Source organism: Lotus japonicus, chromosome 4 (assembly GCF_012489685.1).
Source record: "Lotus japonicus ecotype B-129 chromosome 4, LjGifu_v1.2".
NCBI classification, from domain to species: domain Eukaryota; kingdom Viridiplantae; phylum Streptophyta; class Magnoliopsida; order Fabales; family Fabaceae; genus Lotus; species Lotus japonicus.
In genome coordinates, this window is record NC_080044.1 from 7,631,058 (window position 1) to 7,654,694 (window position 23,637).

The following is a 23,637-nucleotide window of genomic DNA, read 5'->3' on the forward strand; positions in this document are numbered from 1 at the left end:
TCCACCATGAACGTCGCCGCAATCGTCACTCTTTGCGACGATACTGAAAGGGCGAACGTGAAGTGTGATGTGTCATGTTTAAGTGGAACAAAATAATTTAAAATAATATATGTGCTATGCTAACTAGGGTTTCCGTCTAGTTTGGATGAAAAAGTTATAACTAATAACTAATGACGGAAATCATAATTTTGAAGGGATGAAAAATTGAATTTTTTTAAGGACTAAAATAAAAAATAAGGATGAATTGGTCTTGTCTTGTCCTATACAAACTCTCTGAGACAGTACAAGATATTTGACAAACGTTAGCCAGAAAAGAAAACGATGAATTGCTTGAGCTCAATCTGTTTCAAACCTTGTGTTCCTTCCAAGGTGCTTTATCCCAGAACCAGCTCCACAAAATTCACAACCATGGTTCGTGCCAGTCTTCAAGATCCTCAACCACCCAACACTAGCCAGCAACAACAGCTCAACCTCTCCGTTCTTCGCTTCACACTGGGTCTCTCTCTCTCTCTCTACGCACACACATGGTCTAAGGGTGCATTTGTGACATTGTTTTCTCATTGATATTTGGGGTGTTTTTGCTTCAGGGATACCTGGGTTTGATGAATCCTACTTGCCCAGATGGATTGGTTATGGCTTTGGTTCGCTTTTGCTCTTAAATCACTTTCTTGGTTCTGACTCAGCCACTGTTACACCAGCACAGCTTGTAAGAGACGTTTTCTTCAAAAGATATTGAATGTGATTTTCCTTTTTTTTATTCAGTTAAATTTATTTATCTTTCTGGGTGTGGGATTTAATTGTTATGTTTTTCTTTGTCATGTAGAGTACAGAGGTTTTGGGTATGTCATTGGCTTCATTCTCTATTGTGCTGCCTTACCTTGGCAAATTCCTCAAGGTATCTTTTATCTATGTTTAGTAATTGCTTCCATCCAGCCTGAATGAATTTAATACATTTAATAAGACTTGTAAAGATACATAGGGAGCTCCATAAATTTAACAAGGCTTCCGGTTTCGGTAAAACATGCTTACATTAGAGGAGAACATTTGTTTTAATTGATCTTCTTTTGTTTGAAAATATATGGAGCTCAAATATGAAGTTTTTCATGTATTATATTGGTTCTCAGCCAAGTCTGGGAAATTGTTAGGGTGCCCAACCAGTGGATCGGACGACTCTACCAGATGGAACGCAGCAAATATTTGTCATGTCAACAGATATAGTGGATGGATTGAAGGAGGACCTGGCTTGGGCGTCGTACATTTTGCTGCGCAATTCGAATGCCATTGCTGCGGTATGTGGCATAGATTTATCATTATTAGTTATAGGTCACCTGTAAGTACCACATTAGGCTCTCATTGAGGCTCGTGGAATGCTCTATCCTTGGATTGGAGCAACCTCCTCGTGCCCTGAACTTTTACTGTAAAAAACTAAGAAAAAACATATGGTAGGTTGATCCAAAAAAAAAAAGAGAAAATGATATGGATACTTGTGATTATAAATTATATATAGTATTTGGCTATTTGCTGTGTTTTGGTGAATTATATTTGTCTATGTTTGAAACTGCTAGCTCAGAAAATAAAATTGTCAAGTAATCGAAGTGTAAAATGCATGTGAGTTCTGGTGGAGTATATGCATTGCTTAGCCTGCTGAGCTGGTAGAGGCTGTTATGATTGGTCAGAATAGTTAGTAGTTACCAATATATTTCGATGGTTACATTGTAGTGAAAGGTTACTGCTCATGGAGAATTTAAATATTGAACTCTGTTCGATTCAGTATTACAATTCTTTCCCTCAATCCCGTGCACTTTTTTGTTGCTCTTATGCTGTTCTTCGTTTAACTTAATCTTGAAATGATTTCCATATCTTCAGCTAATTTTTATTCAAGGAGATATATGTGCAAGGGGCTACTGGAACACAACAGACGATTCATCAACAGAAATTCTACTTGGTTTTTTCAAGAAAAAAGTTGAAAATGCTCGCCTCTATGATTTGAAAGACACCCTATATTTTCCTCAAGATGCAGGTAATAACAATTTTTTATACTATTGGTTAAGTATGCACATGGAAACTGAATTATGAAAGTAGCTGTCTTTTGGTTAGGTATGCTACAAGCATGAAAAACATCCTTGTATTTTAGTTTAACTATATTAATTGTCTAGAATAGATGTCCCTCCTATACTTCAGACTAAAATATATGGTTGAGAAAGTTTTTAAACTTGAGACTGGGTCACTACGACTGGGTGCGGAACTAACATTTTGTTTTATGAAGTGTTTCTTTTCCTTTATAAAGTCGGAGCCCATCCAACCCTAGTTTGCTCACTAGAAAGGACATCTCATTTTCAAATACACCGTGATGGTATGAAAAAAAGGCAATCTGCTGCTATAAAGTTTTAGGGTCCATATGCTAGGTATGGGACTTGACTCTCACATTTGAAGTATTGGATTCTAGTGTGGGGTTTATAAGACGTTGTCTCTCCAACTACAACGGCTAGCTTTTGTTGTATGGTTCTGCTAAGATGCTTGTCGTAAGCTCCAGCCATGGTTGATTTAAGGGAAGGGTCAAACCCATTGTGAGTCTATTTGTGTGCTATGGATGGGGGAAGTGTCAAACCCATTGTGGGTCTATTATAGGCAGCCTCACCTTACATTTACAAGATGCTGATTCCATCGCTTGAACCTCCTAGTCATATTGCAATTTCATATATATGTTTATATATATATATATTTAATATTTCTGCAAAAGACCACAAAGTGACCGAAACTGACCTAAAGTAACCGGTAAATTACAAGGAGCACCGGAGGGACCACCCTAGTATTCGCCACAAAAGTGATATAGGCTTATTCTTCTATTTCAGGTGTTCCCGTTCGTGAGTAATTACCGCTGAAATCAAATGTTGCGGTCATTTGAGATAGAGATGTGTATGCAGCATATACCTGGCCATCCTTGCAACTCACAATACTGAGGGAATTTACAAAGATATTTGATATTGTATATTTTAAACCTTCGCCTCGCCATCCTTTTGAGAAATCATCTTTGAGAGTCACAACAATACTGAGGGAATTCACATTTTCATAAACCTGCCCGAACCAAATAACAAAGCTGTAAGTTCAGCCACTGTCAAAGGCTGTGAATCAATTATAACCTTTAGATAGCAGATACCAGTGCTAGTTCTCTCTCTGATTAATTGGCCTTGGCTCACCTCATAAGTAACACCAACATTAATTGAAGCTAGATGGCGCAGAGTGACTAAAGAAATTGTCCCAGATCCTAACTAGATGCATAAAGCCCTTGGTCTCTATTGTGAAAATGACAATAGCTTTGCTACAATGTCCTTTTTCAGTGCTCAAGGTAGATGAAAAGGACTATCCTCTCCCTTACTTCTCTTCAGCAGAAGAATATAGCAATAGACTTGGCCCTAAAAAAACTCCCCAGATTTGGAGACTAAACAAAAGCCCAAGCTTCCTGAAATCTTCTCAAATCCGAATCAACGGCTTAGGGTTGCAAGTGCGAGCAAGAAGAAGACCGAGAGAAGTACGAGGGAGGAACCCTAGGATGCGAGCGAGAGCGGGAGAGAACCATGGCCGCAAACGTGATATCGAGAGCTGAAGCAAGAATCCATGGTTCGAGATCAAGATCGATTGAGAGTTGAAGAGAGAAGCGTGGTTACGCGAGATCGAGATCGATTGTGAGCTGAAGATCTGCTATATATATTTCTAATGCCTCGAGTTAGGTGGAGGATATATTAGCTGACGGAACTGAGTCTAAAAGAAGATTTTTCAAGGATATTGCTCCTTCCCTAATAATGCTTCAATTAATATTAGGAATAAAGGCCTTATTTATTAAACTGATGATTAAATCTAATCCTTACTGACATGACTTGCCCTTCACTTTGAATATTGTAAGGTTTTGTACTTTTGTTCAAATAAATTGAAAGTTTGATGAACTTTTTTCAGATTCTGACTTTCAGGATCTGGTACCTAAAGGAACTAGCTCTCTACTGGTGCAACCAGTGTTACAAGCTTCTATCGATAATGCTACTGGCTTGCAAAAACCTGTGGGATTTATTCTGCTGTCCTCAACCTTGAGGTATGCATTTAGTATTAAAGACAGAGCCTGGATTGCAGCTGTGGCCAACAAACTAAGAGGTAAAGGCATTAGCTTGTTTACATAATTTTTTGATGAATTTACACTTCATATATAAATTGTCAAGTAATTATTTCCATTGTAACCCTTTTTCTTCCTACTTGTAATGTGTCTGTCAGCAGCTTTATTGTTGGAATCGATACTAGTTTTTCATTCTGATGTTTCAAAGAATTAACCTATAGCATGAATATTGTGCAAGGCTTGTGAGATTTTTTGAGATGTATTTTTATATCATATTATTTAATTGATATGTAGATTGTAAGATTAAGGAAGTACAATTAAAATTCTCTGCTATACAGGTTTGTTTACAATTCAATCTTGTGACAGAGTTTATTGATTAGGACAGGCTGCTATTTGTGGAAGAGTGCAATAGAGCTAACCAAATATACTTAATTGCAACTAAAAAACTTATGAGGAGAAAGTGGTTTGTTTGTAATTGTTGTGGGGTTGTTCTTTTCTCTTGATTTTTAATAAATTCTTTTGTTCTCTAAAAAAAATTGTATTTTGACACTTTTTTTACCATTTCACATATTTTGACATTTTTTTTCCTGTTTTGAGATTTTTGTTACCTTATATTTGATTTAATTTTACCACTTAATTTAGAAAACTGAACTATACATTATACACAATTCTGATGCTAATTTTTTTATGATACAGCATGTGTCTAGCCATCTACTCACCTATGTCAATTCAAGAATATATGAAGTCCAAACAAAATGAAGCATGGCATCTACATGATAGAGGGCAACGGAAGGCATATTATTTTTTTGATAAGCGGCAACTGAAGGCATATGATTTTACATATCAAAATTAGGGTTTTATTGGTCATCTTAAGGGAAGCAATTAGGAAATTGAATACTCTTGTGGAGTATGTTAGGACAAAACTGGTTTGCAAGCATTTGGATGAGGCTTAAAATTTCTTTCTAGCAAATTTTGGAAAAGTGGGTGAGTTGAATACTCATTTGAATCTATCACAAGATTTGATTTATTTTCTAAATGAGTCATTTCCTATTATGTAATAAATCTATATTTGAATTAGATCTATAGCAGAAGATTTATTTCTTTATAGAAGGACATTGTGTGTTTAAATTGGTGCTTGTATGAATTGGTGAATCAAAGTGGAATTATTATTCACTCTTCCAAACTAATATGGTATCAGGAGCTTCCATTGCATTGATCGCCCATTAGAACCTAAACCTCTTACTCTTTGTATACAAACTATTGCCTCCTTTCCTAATTATAAAACTCAGTTCAGACAATTATGGTAATTAAAAAAATATGCAATGAAGTTAATTAGTGTATTGATTTTAGAAAAGTTTATATACTCTTTCATAAGTACTCATTGTTAATGTATTGGGTAATATTGAAGAGAATTAATTAGTAGTGATAATTAAATTCTTGAAATTACAAAAGTTCAATAGATTCAAGGGGCATATAAGGAAAATGATAATTAACATTTTTAAAATTTAGTAGGGGGGTTGTATATAAAGGAACAACAAATATGTCTCTAAAGGGTCTTATAATTGTGAATAAAGAGTAAATGGAAAATATTATTTCTCGTATGCCTAATTCGTAAAACTCATGATGGAGGGAAGATGCACGATGAGATACTTGATTGGAGAAGCTATAAAACTAGAGAAGGATAGCCCTTCCTTCTCGGGCAAAATGAAAGGCAAAAAGTTCTCTCATCATGGCATGGTTAATCAATTCCATGCAGTAGATAATTGGCAAACCATACATGTTATGTCCCCAACCAAGGGTGTTTAGGAAGCTGTCTGAGAATGATACTCATTAGTCTCATGAGCTAAAAACTTAGTTATAACAGTCATACCAAGGTGATCAAGATGCTATCACTTATTACAATATCATGGCGAATGCGACCAATCTCATGCAAAGAGTGATGTCCTAGAAGCGTATGAGGTAAAGAAGAAGAAGACTGGCGTTTAACCTCACCTAACCAACGTCTTATGATCATAAAGGTGGCAAGGACTAATTTGCCTGATTAATGGTCCAATAGGAACTTGCCACGTCATTAGGGACTTGTTTGAAAGAAAGGTTTTTGGGGTAAAAATATTGGAAGCCACATGTGTGAGCCTATGTGTCACCGTCGATTCCATCCTATGGACCAACAGGAAAGGAGGAAAAGGACGAACGTGAAAGGTGCTTGCAATTTGGAGGGCTTTTCGAGCCATTTTTGTAGTTCAGGGACCAATTTGAACGATGACTACAATTTCAAGGACCAATTTGGTGATTCACTCTGTGCGATTGATTGAAAATACGAAGGTTGTCTGTAAGGCCCAAGTTTTAAAGCTTTGGATAAGTGAATAAAATAAAAGAGATTATTTGATTAAGATAAATTTGGGAAGGAAAAAGGTTCAGGAAAAGTCCAGGAATTTATCGAAAAACCGATAAGAGTTATCGCACGATTAACCTACGCCTAATCCTAGGTCAAAGGTATTAGTGAATAGTTAATTTACACTTTAGGACACGATGGAAACTAATTCCAAAAATCTTCAGAGAAATGTTAGAATTTCTCTTTTTCGTCCTTAAACAAGTGGTTCGACGCGGAAACCTGGAAAGTATGAACGTCAAATTCCAATTCTCGGAAGTTTGCCGAAACGGAATCCCTGATAGTTCGAGAAACCTAAGATCGACAGACGATGAAGACTTTTTTTATTCGGAGCTTCAAATGAAGATTCCACCCGCGTTCTCCTATTTCTCTCGTTATTCCTAATCTTTCTTCAGAAGGAAGTTTTCTCATCCGACGATCACTGCAAAAAGTAGTTTTTCGGGATAAACCGACTCACACCGACTTTGTATCGTTTGATTTAATTCCAAGAATCCTGTTTTGAGTTCTGGAATTCTGTCGCCAGAACCTATCTTAGAATTCGCAGAGGAACGCGCAGGAAAAATCGGAATCGCGAAAAAATCATTTTTCTGCATTTTCCAAAACCTATAAATAGCTTGAAAAATTAGATTTTTTGCAAAAACTACCCATTTCCCTCCCCAAACCCGCGAGCACCAAGAGAGAGAGAGAGGATCCGGATCTTCGTCGTTTCTTGCCCGTTTTCTTCACCGATCGTTGCTAATCGAAGACCTTGAGGTAGGTAAACTACATCTCTCTTCTGATCGTCGTTTCTGTCGACTTCTTCTATGTCTTTCTGTGCTCAAAGTTTTGAGCTTTTTGAAAAACTGTTCAAATAAGCTGATTTCAGCGTCTAAACTTCTTCCTTGCATGCTCCTGAGCGTGTTCTGCGGATTAGATTTTGTCAGATGCCGACGAAATGCCGCCGGGATCAATTTTTGCATTAAATACCCATTTTTCGGTAAAGTCGCAACCTTTAAGCTGAAATCTATCGACTTGGCTTAGTGCTAGTAGGATTTGTCGTCATAAACGTCGTTGTGGACGTCTCCATCCAATTTGTTTTTCAAAAATCCAGTTTTGAAATTCTGAGCTAAAAATAATGACCAAACTACCCCTATATCAGTTTTCGATCCGAAAATTTTTCCGAGCTTAGAACCGTCTTAGTTACGGCTTATGTTAACCTAGGAACCAAGTTTGATCGAAGAAAAATCGACCCTCCGAATTAAGGGATGTGGCCGAGAGCTATATCAAGGGGGGAGAATCCGATTTTTCGAAAACTTGTCTTAACGCGTTAGATTGTCGTACCACGGAGTTTTTAGTGTACCGTGTAACCCTAGGGCTCTTTGATTGCTGAGTTTCTGACTCTTGGTGTTGATTTCTGTGATTTTTGCTTAAGGTTCTTTTGAGGAGATTCCTGGAGATCAAGGAGAAGAGCGTGAAGGACACTGTGAGGAGGAAGCTGGAAGACCCACCGGTGAGGGCTACTCTCTGAATTACTAGATAATGTCTTAGGTGTCGACGAATTCGACTTGATTTATGTGTTATGCCCATACTTGCTAAATGTCTGAAATGTTTTCTAAGGCTTCGGCCGATCTTGTTGAGTACTTGATGCCATGATATTGTGTGCTAAATGATTCACATGTTATGTGCTAAATGGTTAATCTAGGATGTGTTGGAATATGCTGTTTATGGTTATTGATTGAGCTGATTTATGCTATTCCACTTATAACTGTGATTCTGAGGAGTGAGGATTGCGGGCAAGTCATGCCGAATTTTTATGAGATTTTTGAGAGAGTTTGAAAGGACGAACGAAGTTCGGACCTTGTTATGTCTTAATGGTTCGAGACCTTCTCAGGGAATTATTTGGGATTATGGGATCCCTGAAACTCATAGGAATGTTATAAGACTAAAAGAAACCTATTTTCTCAAGGAAAACTCATAAGACATTAATCAATCTCTAAACCCCTTGAACAATGATAACAACCTTAGATAAGAGCTTAGAGCCTGAATATTAGTCTTGAAAATATGAGAAGTGTCGTCGAGTCCAAGTTTTGAGGAAATTTATAAGTTTCTGAGTATGTTGATACTCTTTTCGCTCGATGAGCAGTTTAATGTTTGGCTATCTAAAGTTTAGCCGGAAACTATGAGTTTCCAAGTACACTCATACTCTTTCGCTCGATGAGCAGTTTAATGTTTGGCTATCTAAAGTTTAGCCGGAAACTATGAGTTTCCAAGTACTTCGGTACCTTTTCGCTCGATGAGCAGTTTATTGATTGGCTATCTAAAGTTTAGCCGGGAACCATGAGTTCCAGAGTACATTCCTTCTTCTTTTGATTAATTCGTTTTGTCGCAGAATCGACATTTACCTTAGGGTATTCTTTTAGAGACATTAAGATATTTAGAACACGTGGCGACGTGTCGGGTGAGGTCGGAGACGTTGTTTGGCTAATCACTTGCATTCATGCACTCATTTTGAGGTTAATACACGGCGTGATACCGGACCTCGGTGGATTCCAAAATGGTCATAAGACCCGGATTTCCATATTTAGGACACTACGGTGGTCCTTAGTAGCAGACGGAATGGCAGACCTACGGGTTCACTGCTGATCTGACTACTTTTGTGTGGTGTAAGAGACACGCGAGCAGGAAGGTACCCACCGTGGCTGGTGTTAGGGCCGTCTCGTTGATGTCCATCCTTCTTCCGGAATGCATTTTGTTACCCAGCATTGCATTTCATGCAACATACATACTGACTTAGTTGCTGAGTGTGATTGGTACTTGTTAATCCTATTTGAGGCATGCTAATTGTTATTATGATTCTTTCATATTCTTTGTGATATATGCAACCCTAGGATGTTATCCCTAAACTTCTAGGCCTGAGAGGCTAATAATTATTATCCTATATATATCTGGTTTTATTATTTATATAATTCTTTGGAGTTGACCCTCGCGTCTGCTGTGTGTGTTTGGGCGGACTACGCCATTTGTCAGATGAGTATGGCGGATTGGTTTACGATGGTCAGCCCCTCGGGGGGGACCAGGTACGAGATGCTTGATCAGGACGACCCAGGTGCATGGGTGGTCGACCCCATAGGCCACCGTGCGACCTACACCGGTCGGATCATGGAGGACCGTGTTGACCGATTCGGACGCTTGACGGAGGGGGTGATGAGGAGACACATAGTGAGCTTCAACTTGCCGCCTGGTGTGCACTGTGGACCCGGCTTGGGAGGACCACCACCACCATCATCTTCGGATGATAAGGACCCCTCTGAGGAGGTGCCAGTGGGTGGGACTTCGACGGAGTCCATTCCGTCTGCTGCTGCTGTCATCGAGGATCTTGTTCCGGGCCCCGAGCCCGAGAGGCCAGTGCAGGAGCGCATCAGGGTGGACAGAGAGGGTAGTGTTGTGTATGTCGACCTAGTCGTCCATGGAGGATAGAGTGTTAGTGTGGGCTCCTCGAGTTAGGATTAGTGTAGGAGTAGTGTCGATGCTCTGACCGTCATGCTTTCAGTTTTGGGACAGGGTAGTTTCCTGCCGGTAGCTTTTTGTGTGGTTTTCTTATGAAGATCACAGAGAGCTGGTTGGACTTAGGAGGTCTTTCCTTAGGCCACTGGGCCAATTTGTTCTCAGTTTTGAGGTATGGTGTTGCGGACACAGGTTTACCTTGGTTTGTACATATTGCCTTCGGGCGTTACTTTCTTCTGTCACTCGTCGCTTGAGGTTACTCGCGATGTGGTTGGTACTAGCTTGGCATGTATATATATGTAGATGTATATTAGTTTTCTTTTATCTTTTGTTGAGGAGTTTATTTGCTTTCAGTCTTTCATTTTATTATCGGAAAAAAAAAAAATTCACGTTTTTCCGCTTAAGTTATTCTTTTGGTTACTAAAGTGACGCCACCGAAATCGGGGTGTTACATTGTCTTGTTGTCTCATGAGAAATCAAAAAGTAAGCCAAAGAAAGAGAGAAAATGTGATTGCAGATGAATAGACGGCTGAAATTGCATCTTTAGAAAATAATATCTAACTTTACTAAAATACTCATGCAAGATAATAAATTGTAGTGCAATGAATTATAGAATTATGGAATTGCCTTTAAGGCTGCCAAAATAGCTCCTTTATATATATAGATAGATAGATATAGATTCTCATTTTTATCCTTATCATTTTAATAAAATTTCATCATTACCATTTTAAAATTTCATCTTTTCTAGGATTCTCATTTTTATCCTAATTATTTTTATTTTGAAATAATTACTTTTCAATTTTTAATATAAAATTATAAAACTATTTTGTTAATTTAGATTAATACAAGCTTAATTTTTTCTAAAACAGAAGATTATTTAAAATAGAGCAAAGTCGAGATATAGGACCTCCCGAAAACATACTCACAAAACAAGAAAGTGATAAACGAAAAGCGAAGAAAAATGAAAAACATATGAGAAAATGCTATGACATAAGTCATGATGCGACCAAAAACCTACTATGAAGACATCTCCCAAGACTAGGAAAACGAAACATCACACACCTCGACCAACAATCTCAAAAGAGCCTTAACCATCTCCATATCTCTCCGACTTAGAAGATTTAAGATGTTTCACACATGCCCCAATTGCCTTTTCATCCGTGTCAGGGAAGACAAGACCGCAATGTTTGCCTAATTTCCATACATTTGTCGCTCTCGATATCACACAATCAACATTATATTCCACAGGTGTAGCATCGGATAAATTAGATGACTCTAGGTCCATGGAAGTTAAACTCTCAAGATCCTTCTTCTTAATTCAATAAATTAAAATATAAGCTTAAAATAATAAAAATATGAATACAAAAAATAAAAAGAATATTATATTTTTGAGATGATAAATAATTTGAACTAATTTAAAATATTTGAAGTGATAATTATTTTAGTATTAATATCATATATGTATTGATGTGTAAAAAAAAAAGTAAATGTTAAATATAAAAAGAATTGCACAAGTATGTTCATTGATGTCAATTTTTCAAATTTGTGCAATCGCTACTTTTACCAAACTTTTTTATCATTTATGTAGCTTTTAAGTTTTCATCTAATTAATTTACCAACGTGACAAACATAACTCATATATCACATGTAATACTTTTCATTCTTTGCATCATTTCTCAGTTCTCACTCATCAAACTAAAATATTTTCATAAAGGGAAACTGATTCGAAACCAGTTCTCAGTTCTCAGCTTGTGGTGGATTGATTCGAAACCATGAAAGTAAAGTGATTAAGGGCTTTGCAAGCATACTTTGTGAGGGAAACCCCCTCACTGCAGAAATTGGGGGAGTTATCAAAGGCTTAAAGCTGGCCAAGGATCTCAATCTCAACTGAGTAGAAGTGGAACTAGATTCCAATGAGGCTTTTGAGTTAATCACTAACAGATGCCCCTCCGCCCACCCGAATGCTCCTTTAATTAGTGAGATTTTTGAACTGACTTTCCTAGATTGGCCAGTCTCATTCAACCTGATTTATAGAGAAGCAAATGGTAGTGCAAATGCTATTTCTATACTTGGTCATAGAGTAACAAAGGTGACTTTTAATGATCAAACTGTTCGGCAATTCCTTATTAGTCTGTTGCAAGATGATGTAATTAGAAAATCTTCCCTTAGATTGTCTTAGTTGTTTTTTAGGGTCTCTGACCCTCGAAATTATAAAATAAAATAAAATTCGTAAAGCAATAGAGGCACCAAAAGAAATAGGCCTTTTTTAAACTAATAAAGAAGCTTTTTTTTTTTTAACTTGGAAGTAATAAAGAAGCTGAATCTTGTAGAAAAATGTTTAGAAAATAATAAAGTTTATCCCATAATCAAAATCTAAATTTATTCATTCAAGTGGTTCAACTACTCATAAATCAAATGGTCATAAAACGGAAGAGTAGCGTTGTTCTAAGTCTGCGAACAACACATCCGAACTCCATTTCCGCCGCTACTTCCTTTCCTCCAGTGGTACAACAATGGCTTGTTTAAGGTTTAGGAGGTTTCCCTTTCTTTCCAACCCCACTTTCCTTCGTTCCTTTCACTCTCGCTCTCGCTTTCATTCTTCCTTTCACAATCCTAGTGATGCCATCTCACACTTCAATCGCATGCTTCAAATGCATTCTACCCCACCCATCTTCGAATTCGGCAAGGTTTTAACTTTCCTCGTCAAGACGGAGCATTACTCCACCGCTATATCCCTTTCTCGCCAAATGGAATCTAGTGGAATTGCGCTAAACATTGTTACTCTCAACATCCTCATCAATTGCTACTGCTACCTAGGTCAAATTACTTCAGCCTTTTCTGTACTGACCAACATTCTCAAGAGAGGTTATCAGCCTGATACCATCACCTTCACTACTCTCATCAAAGGTCTCTGTCTTCACGGCAAGGTTCCACGAGCACTGCAATTTCATGATGACGTGCTAGCTCAGGGATTTCTATTGAACCAAGTCAGTTACGGGACATTGATCAATGGGCTATGTAAAATGGGGCAAACAGAAGCTGCTTTGGAGTTGCTTAGGCAGATTGAAGGGCGAGGGATTAAACCTAATGTCGTAATGTACAACACCATCATCGATAGCCTGTGTAAAGATAAGCTTGTAAGTCATGCTTTTGATTTATATTCTGAAATGGTTGCCAAGGGAATATCTCCTAATGTAGTCACGTACAGTGCTTTAATATATGGCTTTTGCATTGTTGGTCAATTGAAACAAGCAATTGGGTTGCTAGATGAAATGGTATTGAAAAACATAGACCCAGATGTTTATACTTATAATATATTGGTCGATGCTTTAGGTAAGGAAGGTAAGGTGAGAGAAGCTAAGAACATGTTAGCTGTGATGATGAAACAGGGTGTGAAACCTAATGTTGTTACTTATAATTCCTTGATGGATGGGTATTGCCTGGTTAATGAAGTGAATAAAGCCCAAGATGTATTCAATGCTATGGCTCGGAGGGGAGTGACTCCTAATGTTAGGAGCTACAATATCATGATAAATGGATTATGTAAGATTAAAATGGTGGATGAAGCCTTGAATCTCCTTGCAGAAATGGATTACAAAAAGATTATTCCTAATACAGTTACCTACAATTCTCTTATTGATGGTTTATGCAAATCGGGGAGAGTCTCTCATGCTTGGAAGCTTCTTGATGAGATGCATGTTAGAGGTCAACCAGCCAATATAATCACCTACAGTTCTTTGGTAGATGCTTTATGCAAAAGCCACAATGTTGACAAGGCAATTGCACTAATCAAGAAAATTAAAGACCAGGGTATTCAGCCGAATGTGCGCACATACACAATACTTCTAGATGGACTATGTAAAGAAGGAAGACTCAAGGATGCACAAGAAGTTTTTCAGGATCTTATGATTAAATGCCATCATATAGATGTCCATACATATAGTGTTATGATCAATGGTCTTTGTAATGAAGGCTTTTTTGATGAAGCGTTGGCTTTACTGTCAAAAATGGAAAATGAGGGTTGTATCCCTAATGCTATAACTTTTGAAATAATTATTCGTTCACTCTTTGAAAAAGGTGAGAATGACAAGGCTGAGAAACTCCTTCATGACATGATTGCTAGAGGTCTACTGGAAAAATTAAACTAAGTAAGTTGCTTTCTAGTTACAAGTTATTTTGAATTTTGAAAGCAAGCATTCAGTATTTATTTATAGATACACATGGAAAAAGATGATGGACTACACAATGGGCTCATTATTGCCTTAGTTTTGACTAAAGTTGATGTTGCAAAACTTGATTTTGTTAGAGAGTAGAGCATTGGTTTTGTTATTTTCTGTACATTTACTGTACTTATTTTGCAGAATGAGAACTGAAAAAGCAAACACAAAATTTATTGTCTTAGTGAAGAAGTAGATTGTATACTGTGGAGCAAAGAGTGTTGTCATCATCATATATGGTTCCCTATATGGCCATTCCAGCTCTCTTATGGTTATTAATTATTATGTGTGCTCATATGAAGCATAAAGATTATGTTAATTCAAATCACATGATTCAATTGTAAATTTAGTTTGGGGTGAAGTTCTAGTTTATTTGTATCCATAATTTTCTTGTCATTTCAGGTTTTCATTAAGCTTAAACTATGGCAGTATGGTGATAGTGAAAGTGTGAAACTTAGCCACTTGAAATTGATTAGATTTCATATATATGTAATTTTAAGTTTTAACTGTACATGAATCATAATTTGCGGCGTAGTGTGTTTTTGTCCCTGTTACTTTCTAGCATTGTGGTGCTTTTATTTACCATTCTAAATCACTAGGCATAACATTATATCAGAATCACAGGCTGAAGCGTCCTTGTTTTCACTATTATTATGCTGGTTAGCAAGTAATTTTTTATTCTTGATTTTGATGTTCCCAAACAGCTTATCATTGGGCAGATTGAAAGCTTCGTTCTAGATAGAAAGGACTGCCACTCTTGAGTCTTTGTCATTGATAACTAGTCCAATGTTGTCACTAAAACAATATATATGGACTCCTGTTTCATAGTTATATGAAAAGATAGACATATTATATTAACTTCAGAAGCTAATAAACACCTGCAGGGCCTTTCCAACTCTTTCATTTGCTCTATATAAATGGGCCATTGAAGGTTTGACTAGGTTCATGCAAAATAGTTGCCCAAAAGAATAGCAGCTGAATGACACTCTTAATCCTTTGGTAATTAACCTTGCATTTGTAATTAATACTGATATGCTTTCTTAATCCTTTGTTAATCAGCCGTTCTCTATCAAACCCCTGCTGTCTACCCCTCCTTGACACAATATGTTTTGTCAGGCTTTGAAGGCAACAAACATGATACTCAATCTCATAGTAGCAAACAGTGTGCATCTTTCACTGTTTTAGGTAACGGGGAAGAGGCCAACCTCTCAACTTAAGTGAATCTTGGACAATTGACTTAAGTGGTACTTTTGTAAGTTTTTCTTGAAACCCAGTTCTTCAATAATGTTTGAATTGTATTAGTATATATTCCATTTTTCTTGATGGTATACAAGAAGAAAAACGAAGCTTCCTGCTATGAAGCTTGGAAGGGTCTGACCAATTCTGGACCTATTTTAGATAGTCTTACCTTGCATTTGTAAGAGGTTGATTTCATAAACCAAACTTGTGACCTATACTCACATGGCAGCCACTCATACCAGAAGAAAAACGAAGCTTCCTGCTATGAAGCTTGGAAGGGTCTGACCAATTCTGGACCTATTTTAGATAGTCTTACCTTGCATTTGTAAAAGGTTGATTTCATAAACCAAACTTGTGACCTATACTCACATGGCAGCCACTCCTACCGTTGCTTTAGGGGCACGATGATAGGTACCCGCATCCCATAGGTGGTTAGTTAACACTTCAGTAGTTAGTTGATGGCAGTTCTGTTAGTTCAGTTCTTTTAGTTAAGTGAGTTCGTTAGAGAGTAGGGGAGTGAGTTAGTTAGAGGGTAGGGGAGGGGATACTATGAATAATGGAGAGCTAAGAGGGATCGGCATCTTTTGGGATTATTGTGTAATTGGGAATTTAGGAGAGTCCAGGTTCTCTCGAACAAAATAGGTCACCTTCAATAATATCAGAGTTTCTATCTTCTCATTTGGCTGGTTTCTATCACAGTGCTCCTCTTCTAAATGTTATAAAAAAGTGTGGAAAATGAACTTAGTTATTAGTCAGTTAGTTAGAGTGGTGTTGAGAGGAGATATGTAATTTGTGGTGAGTTTCTAGTTCATCTATATACATAAATTCCGTCCCATATTTTGTTTAGATTAAGCTCAAGCTATGATATTATGGTGATACTGATAATGAAATTAAGCCACATGGAAATGTAGTAGACTCCATGTTGGTTGGATATGGGTCAAAAAGAGTTTATAGGAGCTTATCAATTTGATTAAGCCATACGGTTACATGCAAGTGATGCTTGGATAAATATATTCATCTGCTTTTGACTGTTGAAAAAGCTCATTAAAGAGGTTATCTACAATGTTTTTGGCAATCAGAAGGTTTCACTATTTTAGTCCCTGATATTTTTTTAAATTGGGCTTAGAATGAAATTTAGTAATATTCTCAGCACTTAACTACGTGAACTGTTGCAACATGTCAAAATTAGATTAAATGACTATTTTAATATATTACTATGTGTTTGAAGTGTGTTTTACATTTTTCTCAGGTGTGCATTTCAGAATTAAAAGTGGGTAGTTTGCTGGGATTTTAGCTGTTTCTGAGATGGGGTGGTTAGACAGTGGAGGCAAGAAGCATGCTGTACGAATCATAGTAATCAATTCTGGGTAGTGACGCGTAGCTGCCGACCCAAATGGTTGTATAGAGTGAAGAATGAAGTGCATCCGCGGAGAACTAATTAAAATTGGGTAGTTTGCTGGGATTTCATTGTTGTTGGTAGATATCCTCTCTTTCTTCATTTTATTTTTGTTAGCATTTATTATGGAGTCATAGTGTTGACTGTAGGCTGATGTGTGAAGTTGGTTGTCATCAGAAGTAGATCCGTATATGCACTATAAGTTGTATAGGTCATGACTTTTTCAAATTCTTAAAAATAAGAAATGGTCATAATCACTATCTATATCATCAAAAGAGAAAATTGGTTGTGCTATACAAACTCCCGAGTACAAGATATTTGACAAACGTTGGCGGTTGGCCAGAAAAAGATGAATTGTTTGAGCACAATCTGGGTGCACCACCCCAGCTTGCAGAGACGTTTTCTGAAAAAAGAATTCCATTTTTTGTTATTTCCTCATTTTTTTATATTTAGAGGATGGAGTTTTTGGGTCTGTCTTTGGCTTCCTTCTCAATTGTGCTGCCTTACCTTCACAAATTTCTCAAGGTATCTTTTATCCATGTTTAGTAATGCTTCCACTGAATGAATTGAATATTGGGAGCTCTATAAATTTAACAAGGCTACTGGTTTCAGTAAAACATGCTTCGATTTAGAATAGAACTTTTTTTTTAATTGGTTTTCGTTTATTTGTAAATTTATGGAGCTCAAATATGAAATTGTTCATGTATGGTATTGGTCCTCAGCCAAGTCTGGGAAATTGTTAGGGTTCCCAAACAGTGGATGAGACGACTCTACCAGATGCAACGCAGCAAATATTTGTGAGGTTAACAGGTATAGTGGACGGTTTGAAGGAGGACCTAGCATGGGCCGATGGGCGTCGTACATTTTGCTGCGCAATACGAATGCCATAACTGCTAGATGTGGTATAGATTATCATTATTAATATAAGTTACTGGTCACCTAAAAGTACCACATTAGGCTCTCATTGAGGCTTGTGGAATGTCCTTACCTAGGAATGAAGCAACCTTCTCCTGCCCTGAACTTTTATAGTTAAAAAAAAACATAGGGTAGGTTGATCCAGCAAAGAAAAGAAAAGAAAAGATGATATTGAAACTTATGATTATAAATTATAGATTAGTATTTGCTCGGTGGAGATGAATTGTGTTTGTCTGGATGAAAATAAAATTGTCAAGTAATGGAAGTGTAAAATGCATGTGAGTTCTGGTGGAGTATATGCATTGCTCAGCCTGCTGTGTTTGTTTAGATGGATACATTGTAGTGAAAGGTTTCTGCTCATGGAGAATATTGATATTAAACTCTGATCAATTCAGTATTACAATTCTTTCCCTCATTCCCGTGCACTTTTTTGTTGCTCTTATGCTTTTCTTCATTTAACTTATTCTCGAAATGATTTTCATGTGTTCAGCTAATTTTTATTCATGGAGATTTATGTGCCAGGGGCCTAGAACATAACGAATGATTCATCAAAAATCATTCAGGTGCAGCTAAAGGAACTAGCTGTCTTCTGGTGCAGCTAGTGTTACAATAATCTTCTATCGATAATGGTATTGGCTTGCAAAAACTTATGGGAAATTTATTCTGCTGGCCTCAACCTTGAAGTATTCATTTAGTATTAAAGACAGAGCCTGGATTGCATCTGTGGCCAACAAACTAAGAGGTAAAGGCATTAGCCAACATAATTTTTCTTGATGAATTTACACTTCATATTTTAATTGTCAAGTAATTGTGAATTGCATTGTAGCCTAGTCATATTATTTGATTGTAAATTCACAATTTCTTAAGTTGTTTTTTTACATCATACTACTTAGTTGATCTGTAGATTGTCAGATATAAAAGAAGTGCTATGAAGATAATTGGTATACTGGTTTGTTTACAACTCAATCTTTCTCAATTGATAGGTGATTCAGTGTTGAGATGAAATTGCACTAATTTTACTTCTATTTAGCATTTAGATCTTTCCCTCAACTAACCTGTGCTTTTTTGTTGCTGTTATCTTGTTACAAAATTCATTGATTAGCACAGACTTCTATGTGGGAAGAGTGCAATACAGCTAGTCATAATGTACTTCAATGACACCTCAAAAATTTAGCTTTTATTGTTACCATTTCACATATTTTGACATTTTTTTTTCCTGTTGGGAGGTTTTTGATAATTGATTTAAGTTTAACACTTAATTTAGATATGTTTAAGTGGACAAAAGTGTTTACCTTCATGTTTCTGATGCTAAACTTTTAATGATATAGCCTGCATCTAGCCCATCTTATCACCTATGTCAATGCAAGAATATATGGAGTCCAAACAAAATGAAGCATGACATCTACATGATAGAGGGCAATAATATGATTTTACCTACATATCAAAATTAAGGGTTTTCTTGGTCATCTTAAGGGAAGAAATTAGGAAATTGAAGACTCATGTGAGTATGTTAGGAGGACAAAGCTGGTTTGCCAGCGTTTGGATGAGGTTTACAATTACCAGCAAATTACGAAAAAATGGGTAAGTTAAATACTTGTTTTGAATCTGTCGCCAGATTTGATTTATTTCCAATAAATCTATATTTGAATCAGATTAATAAAAATATGCTCATAGGAATATTTCTGTCACTATAGCAAAAGATTTATTTCTTTATTAGAAGTACAATCCGTAAAGCTCATGGAGAGAAGAGGCAAAATGGAAGGCAAAATATTCATTTGGCATGGTAAATCGATTCCATGGAGCATATGTACAAGCTCTCCTCAGTTTGGGAGAATGATGTGTCACGACCCAAAATCCTAAGCCGTGATCGGCGCACAAACTAACACCCTAGTCTGGCAAGCCTCAATCTCACAAAATCATATTCCAAACTATTTTCCAAAATTATACATGTTTCTTTATATTTTATAATATTTCAACAGAACCTCCTTTACAAAATCAACATATCCAAAACAATAAACCTGTCAGTCGGTTTTCATCATAACCAGAATTCCATAAAAACACAAATTCCAATTTCATCACTACGGTACAATTTCTGAAGTAAAATAATAAATAATGATTCAGAATCAATCCACCTGAGACTCCCTATAGCTGCAGATAACTAGAATCTAATAGAAGACACCAATTGAGCCACCAGCCAAAGGAGGCATACCAATAAAATAATCGATCGACTTGATTCTGACATGAGCCTGCTACTTAGTGGCCTGAGAATCTGTGGGGGAAAAAGAATGAATGGGGTAAGTCACAAAGACTTAGTGAGCAGTCAACAACCACCATGAACAGGAAGGGGAAACAAACTAGGCACAAGTTTTTCGCTCTCAGCTCAATATAAACAATTTATATCATCAATAATACCAGTTTAAATCATTTCCACAATGAACTTGACAAAAATCATAAATTCATAAATAACCATTTCAAATAAATACAGTTAAAATCATGTCCATATATGACAAACATATAGAGGTTTAAGTCCCGGAGGATAGTCCCGACATTTTTTTAAAAAGGCTAGGGTGGCAATTCTAAATGATGGGGTGAGAAATCTAATTCGGATGAGACAGGTGAAGGTATGAAAAACGATAGAAAGGGGGGGTTTGAATAGCGTTTTCAATCTAAAACCTTTCTCACTTGAGATTTTAACAAATCTCTTCAAACACCAAAGATAAAAGTGCTAAGATAAGAGTTGAGGAAAGCACACAATGATTTTATCCTGGTTCACTTGATAAATCCCTCAAGCTAATCCAGTCCACCTGTTAAGGTGATTTCTTCCTTCTTAGAATGAAGGCAATCCACTAATCAGAGTTTGTTACAACTGCACTTGCTACCTGCAAAGTGACTAACAATACACTGACTTAGCTATCACTAAGATTCACTCTCTTAGTCTTCTCAAGGATCCGACCAACCTTTGTCTCCTTAAGGAAAATCAAACAACTGTTTGAAGGTTTGGGTTTACAAAGAAATGCTTCTTAGAAAGCTAATAATAAGCACAATAGGTACAATTTGAAGAAAGATTGCTTGAGAGAATATTTGAATTTCGCATGAGCTTCAACAACGTTTCTTCAGGCGGAATCTTTCATCTTCAGCCTCTTTATATACTCTAAGGAATTAGGTTTGGAAGTTTGCATGGAATGCTACCGTTGAAGGGCAGATATGGATTTTCCAGGTTCTGCTGTGGCTGAATAAATTAGGTAAGGTCGTTAGGAATGGTACAATTGCTTTTGTACTTTGGATAGTGACATGACCTTTATCCTAGTTGACTTCTGATCAGAGTGAGGCTTCATATTGGAACTTGTGAAGCTTGGTGATCAGAGTCAGAAGGAAGCTTGGATCCTCTGACCTTTGTACCTTCTGCTTCTGGACTCAGAGGAGAAGTACTTGGTCTTCAGAGCCAGCTTACTCTTGGACTTCAGAATCTTCACTACTCAGCTTCTGGACCTTCAGAGCTTCTGATCCTTCAGAGCTTCTAGTGAACTGAATCCATATCAAAGCTTTATAATCTTCAAATCTTCTAAAGCTTAATCTACTGTTCAGATTGAACATAGTAAGTGCGAAAGCGTTGCGGAGGTTACTCTTTTAGCAAAGTGCTTCTGAATTATGTGAAATAAGACCAGAGTCATAGTCTGTCATTAGAACACTCAGAAAACAACGTTAGAGTACCATAATTGTTCATACACAATAGTTAATATGTAATCATCAAAACATAGAGTTGTACTACTAGATCAAAACTTGATCTTACAATCTCCCCCTTTTTGATGATGACAAAACCAAGTATTTTGATGAACAATTCTTAAACAATAAACTGAATTCACTGAGAGTTTAGAGAATAGAGATAAGCTTATCCTGAGGTGAATGGTTTATGTTGCTCATTCTGAATCCAAGTCACAGCTTGATTCTAAGCTTAGCTCCCCCTGAATCTAAGGCTTAATGAAAACATTAGTAATATCTAGATTCTGAGCTAAATAATAGAAGAGTTCAGAGTGAGAATTTATGACATAGATAATATGTGAATATCAGAGCACATAAATATTCAGAGTCAAGAGCAAGGTAAAAGTATCAGAGTCAACTGATTTAGCATATGATCACTTCAGAAGAAGTGAAAATGTATTCCTTGCAAATGCCCACGGACAGATCTATGGTCATAAAGAGTTGAACTCTTAAATTCTCCAAAAGAAATCACACTAACACAGTACACATCAAAAACTGGTTGTATACTCCCCCTTTTTGTCATAAGCAAAAAGCATGGGGTGTGAAAAACTTAGCTTGAAGTACAAGGTACTCCCCTTTAGAAAAGGACTAAGTTTAAAAAGATGGAGAAAAACAAAAAATTAAAAAAAGCATATTTAATTAATGCGTATGCAGAAGATTAAATGAAAGAGTGGAACGTTTACCACCGGCCAAGGAGTTAAAGGTAAACATCTGTTACCAATAAACAATCCTCGAGAAACTGCTTCAGCATTAATTTTTGGAGCTTATAAATAGTGGTTAACGCATAATAGTCTTCACATCTCGTTTTCACTTGAATTCAATATTGCAATGATATCCTTCATAGCAAGCATCGAGCAATTGAGGAAGAAAGCCTTTGATGAAGATCTCTTCATCAATGTGCGCCATCCAGAGGAGCCGAGTGTCTATAGTCTGACAAACCAGCTACTAAGCATGAGCCTGAGTCCAGAAATGGACAACATCCTCAGAGGTTTCCTCAGATTCGTGGAGGAAATGCAAGAATTCTTCCAAAAGGAGCTGGACCTTTATGAGGAGATCAGAGCAGCAAAGGCAGCTCTGGAGACTATGGCGGAGGGTCCTGAGAGGCAGGAGCTGCGCCGTAGCTTGGTCCACTTAGAACATAGGCAACATCGTCTGGAGCTTGAGAAAGCAGCGATGCGTAGGCAATGTAGAGCATTGAGGAAAAATCCTCCTTTTTAAATGTATTAATGCAATGTATGAATTATGTTATTAATAAAAATACTTGTTTGTTGATTAATTCGTATGAATGAAAACTAAGTAATGATGAACAAGAAATTATGCAAGCATATAGGAAAGAAAAACGATAATTTAATAAAAGAACCAGAGTTAAACACGAAAACATAGTAACATAGTAGAAAAACAGAATAAAAGAGAGTTCCTAAAGACTAAGGCTTGGGTGTCCACTTCAGAAGTTCTGTGCACATCTCTTTAAGACTCTGAAGAAGAGCTTCATGAGAATCAAGTCTTTGTTCAATGAGATCAAGTCTTGAGTCTGACTGAGCTTGAGCAGATGGACAACTTGATCAGAGTGAGTAACTTGAGCAGATGTGGAGGCAACATCAGTAAATGGAATAATTCCAAGTGCTTGATTTCTAAGAGCCTCAGCTTCAGCTTGTAATTTAGCTGCTTGTTCCAGAGCTTGCAACCTTGCAGCTTCACGCTGTTCTGCTTCAATCCTTGCAGCTTCTTCTTCTTGTTCTTTCTTTTTCCGTGCTTCTTCAATAGCAGCATGAAGTTGATTTCTCAACTTTTGTTCATTCAGTGCTTCTCTTCTTCTGAGACCCTGGCTAGCAGCTTCAACTCTTTGATCCCTTTCAGCAGTAAGGAAACCCAGCATCACTGCTGCTTGGTCAAGCATCCAAGTGCAAAGACGATCCCGGTCTTCAGCAACCAGGTCTGTTTTCTCACTGAGGTCAGTGCGACCATGCACATTACGAACCCTTAAAGATGCTTCATGATTTAATAAGTTGATGCAATCAAGCAGGGTGTTTGGTCTGAGTTGGGTATAGGGAACAATGGAGCGATAGGTTTCAGGTGAAGAAGGATGATTGCTACTTGTAACTTCAGAAACACCATGAGGAGAACAAATTTGCACAGT

General features: G+C 37.1%; 2 protein-coding genes across 4 annotated transcripts; both read left to right on the forward strand.

Annotated features, from left to right (window-relative positions):
- The first annotated feature begins 266 nt into the window (after positions 1-266).
- Positions 267-5,314, forward strand: LOC130715367 (protein COFACTOR ASSEMBLY OF COMPLEX C SUBUNIT B CCB2, chloroplastic-like). 3 transcript variants are annotated; one of them, XM_057565455.1, is made up of 7 exons: positions 267-496; positions 588-706; positions 824-895; positions 1,146-1,289; positions 1,867-2,020; positions 3,952-4,143; positions 4,799-5,314. In XM_057565455.1, exons 1-7 carry the CDS (start codon positions 322-324, stop codon positions 4,807-4,809), a joined length of 867 nt encoding a protein of 288 aa, XP_057421438.1. In that variant the 5' UTR covers positions 267-321; the 3' UTR covers positions 4,810-5,314. The 3 variants fall into 3 exon arrangements, with proteins under 3 accessions (XP_057421438.1, XP_057421440.1, XP_057421439.1); XM_057565457.1 differs by lacking the exon at positions 4,799-5,314 and having other exon boundaries at positions 277-496; positions 3,966-4,116; XM_057565456.1 differs by lacking the exons at positions 3,952-4,143; positions 4,799-5,314 and adding an exon at positions 2,853-3,942 and having other exon boundaries at positions 277-496.
- A 7,173-nt stretch (positions 5,315-12,487) lies between these two features.
- On the forward strand, positions 12,488-14,122 carry LOC130712209 (pentatricopeptide repeat-containing protein At1g12300, mitochondrial-like). The gene has a single exon (XM_057562046.1). It carries the CDS (start codon positions 12,488-12,490, stop codon positions 14,120-14,122), a length of 1,635 nt encoding a protein of 544 aa, XP_057418029.1.
- The last annotated feature ends 9,515 nt before the right edge of the window (positions 14,123-23,637 follow it).

What these genes read in the sequence shown, in the direction of transcription:
- LOC130715367 (XM_057565455.1), top strand. Translation starts at nt 322, where the DNA reads ATGAATTGCTTGAGCTCAATCTGTTTCAAACCTTGTGTTCCTTCCAAG. An exon ending in CGTTCTTCGCTTCACACTGG is followed by an intron (nt 497 to 587) that starts GTCTCTCTCTCT and finishes TTTTTGCTTCAG; the next exon opens with GGATACCTGGGTTTGATGAA. An exon ending in ATATTTTCCTCAAGATGCAG is followed by an intron (nt 2,021 to 3,951) that starts GTAATAACAATT and finishes AACTTTTTTCAG; the next exon opens with ATTCTGACTTTCAGGATCTG.
- LOC130712209 (XM_057562046.1), top strand. Translation starts at nt 12,488, where the DNA reads ATGGCTTGTTTAAGGTTTAGGAGGTTTCCCTTTCTTTCCAACCCCACT.